Source organism: Cotesia typhae, unplaced genomic scaffold (assembly GCF_013202065.1).
Source record: "Cotesia typhae breed Kobodo isofemale line unplaced genomic scaffold, CoteBio_Ctyphae contig_48, whole genome shotgun sequence".
Taxonomy (NCBI): domain Eukaryota; kingdom Metazoa; phylum Arthropoda; class Insecta; order Hymenoptera; family Braconidae; genus Cotesia; species Cotesia typhae.
The window spans coordinates 10,538,815-10,556,339 of NW_027423756.1; the positions used below are offsets into that span (position 1 = coordinate 10,538,815).

Below are 17,525 nucleotides of genomic sequence, written 5' to 3' on the forward strand. Positions count from 1 at the left end.
AACGTTACATTTAAACTTAATCCTTTTTATAGCAAATTATTTTAATGTAATTAAATTTTTTATTCGTCAGTTTTTGCATAAATTTCTAATTAATAATTTAATATTGCTTATTAATATTCACGAAGCTGCAAAAATAAATTTATCGATTTGTGGGGTAGAAAGAAAGTGAAAAAAGCTGATAACTTAATAAATAAAAATCTAACGTTTGCTGATAAAAAGAAGACACTAAACATCGGAGTTTGTCTATTTAAATTGGCTCGTCGAAAGCTCAGGGGAAAGAGAGTGGGAGTATCAACGGTGGCCAAGTGAGATTGGGGTGGAAGTAAACAAGTGAGCAGTAAACGAGAAAAAGACGTGGCTGTGTGACGAAGTTTATAGGAGAAGGCGAGGAGGCGATTGCTGACCGTCGGCTGTTGCCTGTTCAGGCGGGGGTTTCCCGTTTTATATATTTATAGTCGAGTACAAAGCAAATTGAATTGTAAATATAAAGCATTTAAAAACAGAAACTCCCAAACGGATTCCCTAATGAGTGGCAAGGGGAGTGCTATTACGAATAACAATACTGGAATATATTACTTGCTTTAAATGCTACTGTACCTAGTAGTATAATTGTCTAGTGGTATTTCCGCAAAAAAGATTCAATAGAAAATAAAATTATTTTTAGGTCGAATTAGATGTATTAGCGTCAGAGAATTTGATGCATCCATATTTGACCTCAATATTTGTATCAAGATGATCAACTATTTTTTTTCTTTCAAAAAAAAAAAAAAAACTAAAATTATTGTCATGATTTTGTTAATTAATTTAAGTCATGACTTGTTTCAATGGAGCATAAAATAATTGAACCTAAATACTACAATAGAATTGAATAATTTAATCACCCAAATGTAACTGTCACAAAAGTTTGCACATTATTTTAATAAAGCAGATCATTATTCAATAATTAGCAATATGTAAAAAAGTTGGTAAAATAATACTTTATTTAACAAGTTAATAATAATAATAATGAAATTAAAACCATTAGAAAATTTCGAGTAGTTTACAAAAGCCCGTTGGATTAATTAGCGAAAGAGAAGCTTGTTAATATAAGCGAAAGTCAAAGTCTAAGTAAAAAGTGGCGAGCTTGGGGTATTTTACTCGAGGCGAATATCACGCATAAATGAGCTAGTGGCCGGAGGTGCGTTAAACAATTTCAGCTAATGAACGAAGTTAATAATTACCGCGCTGTGAATCACTCTCTTTTTATTATTATACTTTTTTATTTTTATATTATACGTATACATATACTTAACCATTATGTATTATATTCACCCCGAGCCCCACTACTCGTCTCATTTAATTTCTCGCTTTTCCTTCAAGTTTTTCCATTCCCGCTCCTCTGCTCCCGTCGTCCACTCACAATGTTTTCCGGTAGAATGGCTCCAGAGACCGCGCAAAACGCGGCCAATTATAAAGTTGCACCAGTAAAATTGGTTACAAAAAATAATCGCTCAGTGCGAATGAGTAAATGAGACTCTGTTTGAATAGCAAATGCCTCGTTAGATCACTAAATTTATGGGTGGAAGGCATTTCTTCGTTTTATACGTGTCAATTATCGGCGTATTACACACACCATCAATAGAACATATCTATAAAAGCCGTAGATATAAAATAAATAAGATACTTAGACGTAAAAAAACTTTTATATACATTTATTAGAAATGTTCTTTCAATGATACTCTTTTAAAGGATTCTATTTATATTCATTTACTTTTTTATTTTTTTATTTCTTTCAAAACATTTACAAATATTAATCATAATCACTTTCGCCTTAATTAATATACTCCAATTCAGTCACTTTCTTCTGATAAGAAACTGTCTAAAATAAGATTTAATTATACATCTGTAAGTATAATCAATTTCTTCCACAGAAAATAAATCTCTTAATTCAAAGAAGCTTGAATTTATTTTTCTCCGCTAATTGATCAAGAATAAATGGTTCTTTGGTCATGTAAAACTCCTTTGAGATTTTCAAACAATTGAATTCAGTTGAATTATCGATTGGTTGCCATTTAAACGGAAGAATTTTAGATATTGTTGGAGTTGGATCACTGTCAAAAAATTCATTGTTAAATTGATCGATAAAATTTTTATTTCGCCGGAAATACGTACCCAGTTTTGACAAAATTACTCCATAGATCCAAAAATCGTTGGTGGTTCAAAAACTCAATAGAGTCGGGCGCGTAAGGTTTAAGTCCAAATTTTGTGAGCCATTTTGGATAAAATATATAAGGCAAGTCTTCAATATGACATGTTCCTAATCATTAGAAACAAAATCTTTTAATTTGATTTATTATTCTTTATTACCAAAAAAAAAATTTACCTTCTATATTAATTCGTAGTATTTTCTGCATAATAGATGTCTTTTTAGAATAATAGTCAAATTTGTACATATAAGTCGGCACCTCCGTAATTTGGGATTGAATTCTAATTGCTCGTTGAATATCAATCACAAAGTATGTAGCAGTAATTAAATTCACATAATCTTTTATATTTCGCGGTGAAATTTCTTTATCACCCATGAAAAATTGTTTCAAATCTTTGTATGTGATATTTAGGTTTTCCAAATTTTTTTTTGAATGCGGATGTATCAGTAGTTTTTCTTGATTATCATTTATTTCCCGATAATTTTCATTTTTAATTTCTGAAACAAAAACTGTTCTTTATCTTCTCACTCTCTCATTGCATTAATACATTAATCAAAAAACTTTACCGCAAAGATTAAACATTCCGTCATCAGCAACGTGGCCGATAATACACGGTAGTTTGATGCCTGTCTTAGCTGCTTCTTCTATTGGAACTTTTAAAAATGGATTTTCCGATTTTGAATCTACTGATGGCCCAAAGAAATTTATGAAAAACATTCTGTCCTAAAACAATCATTTAATTTATTCGCCTAAATTAAATCATACACTGAAAAAAAAAATATAAAAATAACTTGAGTCAACAGAAAAATTCTTGAACCAAAAAAATTATTTCGAAGAGTTTTCTTGACTCAAATTAATTTTTTTTCTGTGTGCAGATGAGCTCTCCAGATCTTGCTCAGAATTTTGGATACCTTCGATGTACAGAGTGATTGCTGAACTTTTATTAGCTCATAGAGGTCGACCTTTCGCAGAAATTCGACCAACTTTTTTGGATCAGTGACCTTGTTTCCAAGTTTCGCTGATACTTTTTCAGCTTTTTCCTTCATGTCATCCGGCGCACGAGCCCACGGATTGATAGCGACGCCACTTTGCATGATGACTTTATGAAATAATCCTGATTAAAAAAAAATAGATATTAGTGATTCGATCTATTTGATAAGAATGATTATTAACAACCTTGAGCAAGTGGAGAAAGAGCTAAATAATGAACGGCTGCACTCCCTGCACTCAAACCCCAAAGTGTAATATTATTTGGATCCCCACCGAATCTTGAAATATTCTGCTTCAGCCACTTTAGAGCTTCTACTTGGTCTTTAAATCCTTGATTTCCGGATGCTTCTTCATCGTCTAGGTTCAGAAAACCTGCGACCAATTTTTTGATTAATTTATCCATAGTTACTAAAATAAATTTTCAAAATTTATCATTTCAAGAAAAAAAATTAAAGAGTAAAAAATTTTTAACATTAAACATTCAAATCGACCTAGAATTCCAACCCGGTAATTGAGAGTTAATACAACGATGTCTTTTTCCACAAGATAATCTGGACCAAAAAAGTCATCATCGCCAGATCCACAAATGAAATTTCCACCGTGTATGCAAACGATAACAGCTCTCGGTACCTCTGGGTTCAATTTCGTTGTGAAAATATTGAGATACAAACAATCTTCCTTTCCACTTATTTTCCTGTTGATCCAAATAACTTGCGCGCATTTTTCGCCATATTTAATCGCATCTCTAATTCCAGACCACGGTTCAACTTGTTCTGGATCCTAATCATTAAATTATATTTTTACAGTGTCAAAAGTTTAAATTAATGTGTTGTCTATACAAACCTTGAATCGTAACTTTCCAACTGGTGGCTTCGCATACGGAATACCGCGAAATGCGAAAAAACTTTTTCCATTGATATTATCTTCTTTGATTCCTCGCAGCAGTCCTTGCTGCACTTCAATTATAGGATTTTTACAAATTAATCTTGTCTGAGAAATGTGAGTAAGGGTATTTTTATTCGTGAACAGAAAAAATTTTTTTGATTTTAAAATTTTGTTTGCAAAGACTGAAACAGTTTTGGCTAAAGAAAACATTTGTATTCTTTACTCAAAAAATTTTTTTCTACAATTTATTTATATTTCTGATCGGTCAAAAAGCGATAACACTTAAAAAAACCCAATCTAACTAAATCAATGGTAACTTTACAATTCTTTATATATTCAATTATCTAAGTTCATTGACATTTTATTTTTTTACAGTCTTACTAACGACTTTATTTATTTATTTTCCGAAAAGTATTAAAGTTTACGACCCGGCTTATAAATAACATCAATTATTATTTCGTAATAAGTTCAAATTATTTGGGATTAACAGTGCTAGTAGCAGTTTTTAACTAATAATAAAAAAAAAATCAAAAGTGTTAATCAAATCTTAGTAAAAATAAAACAAAAATAATAGATTAATAAACAAATAATTATGTACCGAATTTCTGGTAAGAAAATAAAACTCATCCTTTTTTTTTAAAGAAATTTGTAAAAAGCAACGATAACTAATGATAAGTATCAAAAAAAAAAACAATCACTGAATCTTGTTACAAAAAAAAAACAATAAAAAAAATAAGTACCGTACTTAATCTTCAACTTGATTTATTTTTCTCTAAATTCACCATCCAGTTATTTCAATTACTCACTCTTTCTGTATATAATACTATCAAAAGAAAGAAAAACGAATAAATAGAAACGCATATATACTGAGGTCTAGTTGCCTCCATAAATAATTACACATGCACTCATATTTACTTGCAACAGCTTTTCGAAGCACGCGTGTTGAGTTTTCATGCACATACACATACCGAGATATTTAAACACACACATGGCTCATACTCATTAAAGGTTCGTAAGCACAAAAACACTTACACACATTAAGCTGAATATAACCGGTACCATAGCTCTTTTCGTTAAGCCTTCTCCTTTGGATGGTGGATGCGGTCAGACGGAAGGGGTTGAGAGGGTAAGAGAGTGAACGGGGCTGCGGGGCCGCTGAAATGAGAGAAAGGGAGCTTGAAAAGGGTGGCCGACGTCAAGTGGGGAGGGATAGAGGCGGCCTTTAATTAACAGAAAGTGGTTCATTAGAGCTTATTCATTAGAGAGAGCGCGCGTAATTAGCAAACTCCACCCTTTCTCTAAACCTCCTTTTGCGTTTCACCCTCTACACACTTTCATCCCTCAGTTCTTCCTCTCGCTTTTACCCACTCTCTCAGATCATCTTTCACATCTTTTCGATACTTCTTTGCTCTCTGTATTGCTTCAGACTCTTAATTCTTTCTTTTATTTATTTTTACTCTTATTCTACCATTTTTATTTTTAATACCAAAAAATCATGTTTCAAAAATTGTGAAAAAAAATTTTTTTTGAATTTTTTAACTTGTTTAATTATTTAACATACTATTTTATTAATTTTACTAACAATTTACGAAATTGGAATAAATTTATAAATTTATTATTTAATTATCGATTGTGTTTTTTCGAAATGCTAAAAGATGGCGGCAGTAGAAGACACACCACAAATATCATTGAAAAGAACATTTCTTAGGTTAAAAAATATTTTTTTTGGAAAAAAAAAAAACACTTCGTGACAATATAATTTTTATTTATTCATTCAAAATTTTTTTTATGACTGAATCAGAGAATAATTGTATTAATTATAAAAAAAAAAAAAAAAAAAAAAATGATTATCCTATTATAAATCTCGGTAACAAGAGCTTTAAATATACTTATGACTATTATATATATCTAACCAGCAACATCATTACGGAGCTAAACGTAGTCCCAGACTGGGACTTAGAGGTACTGGGAAAGAGGGGAAAAGAGTTACGAATGTACACGAAAAGAATTGACAACGTGGCGAAGAAAAAAAAGGAAGTAAAACTTCTAATTACCGTGGAGCGACGCGGCGGCGATCTAATGAGGTGACCCCAGGCAAAAACAAACTTTTTAAAGTAACAAGACCGATTTATTATAAAATGTTTACATCGCCATTCTGAAAAACACTGGAAAGTTATTGTGATTATTTAAACTTCTGTCTATTATTTTGTCTATGAAAAATTAAATTGAAACACACTCCAATTTGCGTGGTAGATAGTTTGCGTTTTTGTTACCTGCTGATGGATTACGAGTGCATGTCGTTATTTATTTAATTGAATATCTCTAGAATATTTATTTTGATTGTGTACTCATTAAACTTTTAACGACACTGAATCTTTGTGTATTTATAAGAGCAGAAATTATTATTATTTTGTATGTTGTTTTAAATATTTTATGTAAAGAAACTTTTCAAATTGTAGCACTAATTAGCCTACTGACGAGCTTATGTTTTTTTATAAATAAATATGTGTGTATTAGAGTATATATTAGAGTATCATATGCATCAGTCGAGACGACGGAGTCAGGTATGCATATCCAATTAAGGTATCATAAGTTTTCATTAAAAATATACATATATTTTTATTTTCGTTAAAAAAATTTTTATACAAATTTACTCAATGTGCAAAATTTTTTCACTATACTGTGTGTTACTATAAACGTAAACATCACTGATAAATTAGTGCGAAAAAAATTAATTATGCGGTTCACACAAAATCGGCAATCAAATCAATTAAGTTGTGAAACAGTTTTAATTATTTTCCAATCAGAATAAAAATAAATGATTAAACAATCCTAGTAATTAATAAAAAGTTAATTAACTCTCAATTAAAATTTCAGTAATTAAACAAAAAATATTAAAAGTTGTAATTGTCTTAATTAATAAATTCCTTTCGTTCACTTCAATCTCTTTCATCTGCAGTAATTAAAAAAAATCCACCGATTTAATTATTAATTATCAGTAGCAAATTGAATTGTTATTTTGCTTTTACGAAAATAAAATAAATAAATAATTCCGCTGCTCCAATTTGTAATTACCTAATTGCAGTTGCTAAATAAAAAAATTAGGATAAGACCTGGAAATTATTGTAAAAAAAAATTTTTTTTCTATCGTACAATTCTTCCTAAACATTCTGCATTAAAAGGAGAGTAAAATGATTTAGAAATGATTTTTTTTAGTCTCTATCTTGTCAATAAATTTAATTTAAATAAACCTAACAAATACCATAAAAAATTGAAGTAGCAGACAACAAACAGAGAGATAATTAAAGATTTTGGATTCACGGTAACAAGTAATTCTTACTCTCTCTTTTATTCATTAAGTCTTATTCACTTGAACTTTCTAAAACCCTCCTTAAAGAGCAAGGGAGCAAGGGACCAAGGGACCAAGGACCTTATTCCTCCGGCTGTACCGTTGTCTCCTTTTTCTTTGGCTGTTGCTTCTCGTCCCTTCACTGAGTCAAATAAGATTGACGTGTCCTCGGGTCTGTTTTGTTTTTAATTAATTGAACGTTTCTGCGCCTGCGTCTGCGTTTACTCCTCCTCTATTATATATACACACCGCAACATAACAGAGGAGCAGAGGAGAGCACACCACAATACGGGTCTCGTGCGTCCTAAATTGGCAGGACGGCATTCTAATGCAACGGCTGAGGTTGAGACTGGGTTGAGGGACAGGATATCTCAAGAGGTGCAAAAAAAGCTTCGTTACCTTCCACCCAAGTTCACCACTGAATTCTTTTCCTTCCTCACTTTATTTTATTTTTTATTCCTTCGTTATACACTCTTTATCTACTCCCTGTATCCCCGTGTCCCTTTTCCAGTTAAGTGTCTCTGTCTTCCTTCTCTCCTCGTTATACAGCCACGGCTATGAGTAAATAAATAAATATATACACATACACACGCTTTACATACTTGAATAGAACGCAAGACAAAAAGAGATGAAGATTCTGGGGATGAGTTTGCTCGTGAAATTGAGAATAAATCGGGTACACTTAAATAATCAGACCCACCAGAATTAAATCGCCGCCCGCTAGATGCTCAATTAAGGAAATTTATTTTACCGAATACTAATGTCCGATACGACGAAAACCGTAGGGTCAGGTGGTCAGTGTAAGGATGCTTAATCGATGCATCTATCTCCGCTGTTATGCTTGGTCTAAAGGATTTAAGGAACCGAGAAATTGCGATGTAGATAGCGCCAGAGACCAATGCCACCAGTAATTGACGGATGCCCGCCCCACCAATCATTGTCTGATCTTAAATCTGAGATTCAATCATGGTAATTAGGATCGCTGTTATAAATTTATTTTTAGCTTATTATTTACTTCAGGAGCTTAATTAGCCATTAAAATACTTTAAATATTTATCATTTGTAAGATTGAGATAATTAATAAACTAATTAGTTAAAATTTAACTTGATGACTATAATAATTATAAAAATAATAATAATAATAATAATAATAATAATAATAATAACATAGATGATAATGGCTGTGTAGTGTAGACTATGATGAAGTTTAAACATTGTTAGAACGATAATTATCGGTAGTGAAATATCAATTTCACAATATCAAGTAACATCAATATACTTCTTCACTATCGATAATTAATCAAGCTGCCTAATTGGATGGCTAATGATGAACAGCTCGTCAATGTAACAACGTTCAACTCGACATCGATGTACCAAAAATAACCGAATAAAAAACGCGGCTCTTTTTTCACCCGCTGGCTTTTCAACTATACTCAATTCAGCTATACACTATTTCAAAATACACAACACCCAATAGCTCTCTTCCCTCCTTGCTGATCCCTCAACTCTTCCTCTCCCTTTAACCATCCCTTCATCTATCCGTATCAATACCCGGCTATATACATTTACATATTGAACATTTGGTTCAACTGCAATTCCATCATGTCAATCAATTCTGTATCCAATTAAATCTTACATTATTTTATTGAGTCGATATACATCACCTATTCATTATTATCAATACATCATACACAGTTCCACATATCAATGCCCCTTTCAATAAAAATAAATTTAATTTGATCTATAAATAATTGCCATTGAATTTCATTTCATCGGCTCCATTCTCTTCTTTTGTCCAATTAATTAATGCAATATTTATTATTTTATTTCACACTTATAAATTATTAAAAAATAATCATACTTTATACTTTTTACTCTATTTAATAAATCTAAATTATTCTACATAATATACATTATACATTATACATTATACATTAAGGAATTAAAAATGCTGATCAAATAATAGCTGGTGGGATTACTCTTTAAATTGTAAAAAGTCTTTCTGCTGGAATTTGTAATACATATCATCATTTATATTAATATAAGTATAAGTATAGTATGTGAGTTTATGAAGAGTGAATAAATAACAGAAAACATAAGACTTATGATGTCGTTGAGCTTTTACAAATAGCGAGACAGTAAAAATGTGTGAATCCCAAGACACTTTGCAGCTTACATAATGACTGGTATTTTTTTTATCTTCTTTTGTACCGACATCCAAGTCCCACATCTAACTGCTTCCAGAATAATGTATAATAACAGAGTAGCACATTAGACAATATTACTTTTGGGACGTTGTTTATATTCGAAATAATAAAACAGCTTTTTAGTCCTACCACTATTTTACAGCTCACCACCTACGTTAGAAAAATTCTCTCAGATTAAAAACTAATATTTATTTAACTAAACTAAACTTTTCACCTTTTATTTTTTGTTTAAAATTGATATTAATAATAATTTTATCCGAAATAATAGATAAATTAAAATGAATTAGAGTGTTTTTGAGCTTGATTCAAATTTATTACTAAAGTGTATTGAGATAATTTCCCTAGATGGTTGGGAATTGTTTGGAAGTAAAAGAAGCGACTGAAAGAAAGGTCGCGTTGTGCGGGAGGAAACAACGGGGTAAAAAATAATAAACAAAAAATACCTAAAGATAGTGAGTAGTGAAAGGAGTAAAAAGAATAAGATCCTCGAGTTCTGTGGTAAGTTGTGTGTTGAACTCGGAGGGTGTTGGTCATTAGTTGATTGGCTACCAGACAACTCTACTCTTCTCTACTCTAGTCTACTTTATTTTACTGCACTCTTTCACTTAAAGTAGTATCACAGACATTACAACGACTGTGTGGGTGTCGCTCTTTGTTAGCACCTTGAAAAAAGTCTTAAGTGAAAGTCACCAGATTGTTAGTAGATTCTGTGAAACTATTTTTTTATATTAAATATAACATATTGAATAAAAGGAAGTTTTTAAAACGTAAAAGTGCACGTCTCACGTTATAAGACGTGCAATAACATATGATATGTAATGCATATTACTTGAAAATTTATATTTAATTGGCAGTGAATTTTTACTGGCTTGTGAGTGACAGGATTACGTGCCAGTACTAATATAACGGAATAAATAATCGTGTAAATAGCAACAGACGGCAAGGAAGAGAACAATGGGTCTAAACACCGGAGAATCGCTAAAAAAATGAAATAAAATCAAGAGAAAAAAATAAATAAACACCGCTCAGATAAAATTGAAGCACGTATCGAAGCGATACGTTATTGGAACACGTTTTATGAACTGAATAAAATATCGCTAGACAAAAGTATAGTACCCGGGCTATTTATCGTGAGTTATTGTTTCGCATTACCTAGAATTGCTTTTTGAATTAGTTTTAAATATGAAAAATAAAAAATTTTATCTATTCTTTTTATGACGAGAGATTAAACAATACAAAAGTCTTTTTCAGTAAGAATGAAAAAATAATTACAAGAAATATTACTAATTTATCTATCTAGAATTAATAAACCTCAAATGATGTAGCTGTTAAAAATATCAACAATTCAAAATAATCAATAATTTATAAATGGTTGACAAGTTTAAAAATTATTTGCGATTATAATTTAGCCTAAAGTAATATATAATAAATTTAAACATTTTTTTTTTTTTTCAATTTCTAATAATAAATGATTTAAAAATTAATTTTTTCATAAAAAATAACTTGTCAAACATTAATTGAAAATTAGATTTTTATTATGATTAATTTTTGTTATTATTTAAAAATATTGTGGATGCATGTCTATATTTTTACTGGTAAAATAAATGAACAAAAATGACGAATCAAGTAATTACTTATGACCCTAATCCGGCAGTAGTAGTATCAGAAACAATCAGTTAAAATGTAGGGATAGTAATCCAGGCATCTTGTTGACTGAATCACGGGTTTCCACTTGTCTAAAATGACGTGATGTCTGTGGGACTGAGTAGTGTGGTCATGGTAAGAGTAATAGTAATAGTAATAGTAATAGTAATAGTAATAGTAATCGTGGTATGGTCGAGTATATTGTATACAGCGGCAGAGTAGACGGACTTGGTCCTTTGCCGTGCAAGGCAATATGTTAATCAAAGCACGAGTGATAGCCGGAGTTGGGTACAATTTGCAGTAATGGCCTAATGCGATCTATAGATATATCTTACAGTTGTAGAGAGTACGACGCCGGTATCGAGTCACGGTAAGTGGATTACCAAGTTGGTGGTGAGAGAAACCGCCCTCATCCTCATCCTCATCCTCATTGTCCCCCCTGCTCTCGATCTACAAGGACATTGTATCGTCTGTCTTCTTGTGACAAACTGCACTCCAAGTACACAGACCGCTATCATACATTTTATCTTTTTTTATTGGCGCGCATCAAATAAATTCAATAAAGCCCGCTGGAAAATTTATTTTGACTCAGTTTTATTTTTAGTGGATTAAAAATTATATAAATTAAAAGTATTTATTGTAATGGAAAACTTCCAAGATATTTTTTTATCTCACAGAAAATTGAATTGAGCTTGCTTAATTTTTTAATTCAGTAATTTAAAAATTAAACACTGAAAAGCTGTGACAGAGGAGAAAAATAAAAGTATTAATAAAATAAAAATTATAAAATTTCGGTATATATGATTACGTTTGATTGTTAAAAAGCGTCGAGACGTAATTGCAGCCGCAAGCTTTTCGCATCGTCAAATATACATGCCCACAGTAAAAGAATTGAAATCCTTGCAACTACTTTTTTTTTTAATTTTTTTCCTCTACTTCTTTTATTTTTATTTAGATTTTTTATTGTCAGATCCTCCGGGCCGGCTCTTCTATTTTATCGGCGAAATGGAAACGTCGAAACAGGAATGACAGGAAGGAGGAATAGAAAGGAAGAGAGGACGAAAGAACGAATGCGAAGAGTACCTACCGTTGATTTCCGTGCGTGTTCGTACGTCAAGCGTAAGCTCGTTTCTAATTGCGGGAGTAAACGGAGTGTGCGGCGCTGAACAAAAAATTAAATTCGTTCTATTCCGTAGTGTGTGATGGAAGTAAAGCCGGCGGTGGAAAACTTTATATCGCTCCTTGTCTCATTTATTTTTATTTAACTATCTCATTCTACAACTGAAAAATTTTAACTCGCAATGCGATGTCTGCAGATATAAAAGCCTAAAACAACATTTACTGCCCGAGTCCAGCTGGACATGTCTTTTTTATTATTTTTGGCTTTCTTCATCTTTTTCTGGCAAACTATCGAGGACTCTGCTCTCTTTATCGGCGAGTTTTATGTGAGCAGCGTATACACGGCCGGAAATTAATTAGATTTTGTTCTTTCCTTCATCGGGCGAGCAGGCCGATCTCTCGTCCGCAGCTTTGGTCCTTCTGATTCCCTTTCATCCCTTACTTTTTAATTATTCGCACAAACCGAGCGACCAGCGACGATATTCTCTTTCTCAATTTCGGTCTCTATTCGGCTCACTTTAGGTTTTATCGTGATGGTTAAATCACCAAACCCTGGCACGGGTAACGAGTAACTATACACCACTTGAGCTACACCGGGATAAAATTTTTCTAACGCGTCTCTATCTCTGTACATACACGGTACTCTGCACTCTCGCTCTCGGCGTTTCCGATACTGAGCACGGTGAATTTACTAAAATCGAGAATTAAAGTTCAAGCCACAGTTAATACGCGACGAAAACACACGGATTCTGGTGACAAAGTGACGGACAAGTTTTAACCGACGTTGGTTATTGCTATTGCTGTTTGTTCGTTCGTTTTTATGTAGTTCGGAAGTGATGCTTTCAACTCATTTCATTAATTCAAATTTACTCTGTGAAAGCTCCTGGAGAGTTATTTTTTTTTTTTTTGTGTAATTTATAATAGATCCGTGTGACGTCAACATCCATTTTGGCTTTCATTCTTTACATGCTTTTTGTAATAAGCCATTTTTCGTACCAATGTCGAGATTTATTCAGACATTCATTTTAAATTCTATATCAACTAATTGCCAGCTTACTAACTTCTGGACTTTACTTAAGTACTCGTCAAAAAATTACAAATAAAAGAGCAAATTAAATTTATAAAAGCCAGCGAAACTCTGAGAATATTTCTCAAAATATCATGATCAAATAATGAATTTTCTTGTTATAATGTGGAAATAAAACTAGTATTTATAACTCTTGTTAAAAAAAAAAAATAATCTGTATTAATAAGTACTTTTATTCACTCATTTCTATAATATAATATGACCATTCGTTTTTTTATTACGATATTTGCAAAATATTGTGTTGACTACTTGGTTTATGAATTTTTTAATTTGGTGAACAATTAAAATAGATCTAGCTAGAGTACAAAAAATACCTTTAAGAAATAAAATAAATGATTTTAATTAAAAATAATTAATAAAAAAGTTTTATATACTCGAACAATTAAATTTACAGTAAATGTAACATAGTAAAAACTTTTTTTATATGAATGAAATGGTCAGCCAAAAATAAAAGCTAGACCGATTTAACAGTTTGCCACCAAAATTGTAAAGAACGACGTCTCGTTGTGGTCATGGGTGTATATTTAAAAGAGGGAGTAAACTTTGACAAAACAGCGACCACACCACACAACAGAAACCAAAAAATAAAAGTGAATTGTTGTTGTTGTTGTTGCACTACAGGTACTATTCTGTTTTAGACGTGTCATCACTTGTCATTTCTAAGAGCATATAACAGACACCTGGATATTTATGCCCCTCTAAAAATCAGACTCCCACGTGTAGTACATTGTCGCAGTAAATAATCGGGCCTATGTTTAAAAAAACTTTAGGCCAAATAAAAAAGTATCTCGTGGCACAATAAAATTTATTTTAATGGGGAAAATAAATGATAAATAAAATGAACAAATGTAATGCTCGTAAGATAAGAGACAGAAAGACAGAAGAAAGAGAGTGGATCAAGATTTAAACGACAAAGCAAATCGTGCTAAAGATATTTCGTGCGCTTTTATAAAGGCGTTCTGGGGAATAGCTTCTGGTATACCGCACCACGTTAACCTATATAATATGTACTCATGCCACGACATGGTACGCCACTGATGCTAGGACCATGCGTCATCTGAGCCATAAAAATGTAATAGCTCCTTAAATAACTCCGCTTGTACCATATTTATGCCGTGTTCTCTTTTTATACTTATAATATAAACTATATATATATAAATATAAATATGTATATCCTATTACTACTATACGTACACTCTATTTTATTTTTTTCCAACCGCTTTTCCAAGCTCTGTCCGTGGACATTTGCGTTTGTCACGAGTGTCCCTCTGGATACTTATCCTTTTAGGATTTCATGGAAATCCGATTTTCCTGAGCTCAAAAAAACATCTTTTCCACTAAACAACTCTAAACTCCTCAAATATTCCTATTTGTTGAAAGCTAATGGATTATTTTAACTTTTAAATCAGAGATTTTTTAATTTTTAATTTTTTTACCTGACTTTAAAATTCAATCGCTTATAAATTGAATCTTTTTTTGTCAAAACCGAGTCATCAATTTATAAATCAATGAGTTATCTACTTGATTTGATAATGAATGAAAATAAAAATTAAAAATTTAATAAATAAATAATTTTTTTGAATAAAAAAAAATGTCTTTGAATAAATAAATACAGGAGCGTTGTTCTATTATTTATGCTCAAGCACAGCCAGGCAGTCATTTAGTTTGTCATCCATTTTGTGCCCCGTGTTTAATATTTATTTTTTTTTTTTTTATAAACAATAATAATAAATAATGATAATTTTTTAAATTTTATATGTACATTAATTTGTAATAGTACCTCATGGATAATGTCCGTGTTTACTGGGATGAGTATAAACAAAAACAGTGCTTATTTTATGATCCTTGTGTTCCTCCTCATCCTCTTCTTTTTTATCTGAGTGGTGGCTGAAAATTGAATTCTTTATGTGCTTCAACTTTCGGAAGAACGCTACTAGAGGATTAACTTTTTCTTCTTCTTTCGGCTGCTGTACAATTATTTGCTGGTTCAGCGGTACTTGAACAACTATTCCTTTAGATTCTTCATGACGATCTATGATATTGATTATTCAACAGATAAATAAATAATTTATATAAAAAAAAATAATCAAAGTTAAAAGCGCAAAATCTTAAATTCACTAGATTTCATTTTAATATAAATTAAAAATTAATTTTTATAAAAAATAATCAATATCAATATGTTTAAAATAAATCAATAAATAATTGGTACTTGCCTACAGTATTTTCATCCCACCAAGGCCGATGTCCCAGACCAGATGTCAGACCATCTAAGCCCAAAAGATGATGAAGCTTTGGTTCAGGAACATTTTTGTATTCTTGATTACTCCATCCAAGTTGTTCCAATTTATTTCTTGAAATTTAAATTTAAAAATAATGTTATTTTGAGCGTCTTTCAAAAAAAAAAAAAAAAAAACTAAATAAACATACGTGTGTAAATTTTCCAATTCACTTTTATCAGGCGCTTTAATAGCTTTCGGCGAATGCATGTAAACAGGATAGTAATGAATATGATAGTGATGAATGTCTGACGGTAATTCTTTTTTTAACTCCTTCTTTTCCCGTAATGTCTCGAAAAAATCCATCAATACATTTTTAGGACTAGAATATAATAAATATAAATAAATCATCAATCAAGTAAGTGTAATTCAATAAAAATTAAAAATTCTGATATTTGAACGTACTAATTAAAAAAAATAGCCTGAGATGTGGTTGTAAACAATAAAATAATTAACAATAACAGCTGTGAATTGCAAATAGATATCATCACTGTAATATGCACATTTATTACTATGAATATTATATAAAAAATTAAACAGAAGTGGACCGAGTAAACATACTATAACGAGTAATACGTCAATAACATCACTAGTTCACTTGTAGCTTGCAATATACAACTGAGAATAGCTGTACATCACGATACTCTTTATATCCCGTAGCTCGCTCTCACTTCTAGTTAGTTTTCTTTTCTTTTTGCTAAAACTACTCGAGCTACAGTTAACTATATTCGACCAAACTGGATATATTGCTAAATTATCCTGACAATGATAAAAAAACATGAATAAATTAAAATCAAAGTTAACATTTAATTTGATTGTCTTAGACAGCTCAGATTAACTGTCTAGTCTTTTTATTGGGACAATGCCTTCTTGCTCGGCTTTAATGGTGAGTAGCTCCTATATCTATTTATTTATTTATATTTTACATTCTAATGATTATGATTGGAAAAGTTTGTTGATTTTTATGCATGCTTGTATTATGTTCGTATTTATAATTTATAATTTGTTATTTAGAATTATTGTTTCAAGCATGTAAGTAGGCAGTAATCACTGTCTGGAATAAAGAGTAACATGTTTGTATGTAATCAGTCGCTGTCAGTGTCATGGTGATCCGGCATACTGGCACAGTGAACTTTATTGTTATGATTTTCATTACCATTTATGTTTTTTTTTACTACTCTAATGATCACAGCTGGTAGTTTTCTAAATTAGCTCATTTTTTCTATTTATGATTCTTTTTTATTTAAATTTATTTTTATTAGCTGAGGCTTGAAATTTTTTTTTGATAAAAAAAATTAATTACAATTAAAATTTGTAAATTTTTAATTATTCAGAAAATTTGGCAGTTTTAAGTATTGAAATAACTTTTTATAAAATTTTAGAATATTCTAAAGAATTCAAGACAGTCTAAAAATTTTTAAACAATTTAGAATGCTTAAATTTAATTTAATAAGTTTTTATGTAATTTGAAATATAATTTTTTTTTCAATTTTTAATATTGTTACTTTTTAAATAAATTTTTCCAAAAAATTAAAAAAAATACATTAAATAAATTTATCTTAAAATCGTCTTAAATATAATTTTCGATTTCTTCTTGGATAAAAACTTCCCAAAAGTCAACATTTTTTGTGCTGCTTGGGTTACTTTAATTAAAGTGATTACTGTTTATTATTTTTTGCTTCATCATAATCCAGTTTAATATTCATAATAAATACTTGTAAAAAGTAATCTAACTATTAAATGATAGTGAATTATTTATCTACTTGGTTGTTTATTAAATTC

At 30.7% G+C, this 17,525-nt stretch overlaps 2 protein-coding genes across 4 annotated transcripts; both read right to left on the minus strand.

The window, feature by feature from the left end:
* Positions 1–1,789: 1,789 nt before the first annotated feature.
* On the minus strand, positions 1,790–5,123 carry LOC141529845 (juvenile hormone esterase-like). Its single transcript, XM_074246562.1, has 9 exons — positions 5,094–5,123; positions 4,020–4,166; positions 3,668–3,956; positions 3,363–3,548; positions 3,098–3,300; positions 2,753–2,909; positions 2,363–2,683; positions 2,152–2,296; positions 1,790–2,090 (listed from the first exon to the last, which is right to left on the minus strand). The coding sequence occupies exons 1-9, from the start codon at positions 5,121–5,123 to the stop codon at positions 1,928–1,930; spliced, it is 1,641 nt and encodes a 546-aa protein (XP_074102663.1). The 3' UTR covers positions 1,790–1,927.
* On the minus strand, positions 4,037–16,986 carry LOC141529468 (uncharacterized). 3 transcript variants are annotated; one of them, XM_074246003.1, is made up of 5 exons: positions 16,149–16,986; positions 15,895–16,065; positions 15,681–15,817; positions 15,248–15,499; positions 4,037–4,132 (listed from the first exon to the last, which is right to left on the minus strand). In XM_074246003.1, exons 1-4 carry the CDS (start codon positions 16,229–16,231, stop codon positions 15,249–15,251), a joined length of 642 nt encoding a protein of 213 aa, XP_074102104.1. In that variant the 5' UTR covers positions 16,232–16,986; the 3' UTR covers positions 4,037–4,132; position 15,248. The 3 variants fall into 3 exon arrangements, with proteins under 3 accessions (XP_074102104.1, XP_074102106.1, XP_074102105.1); XM_074246005.1 differs by lacking the exon at positions 4,037–4,132 and adding an exon at positions 8,241–8,363; XM_074246004.1 differs by lacking the exon at positions 4,037–4,132 and adding an exon at positions 9,407–9,767.
* Between the last annotated feature and the right edge of the window lie 539 nt (positions 16,987–17,525).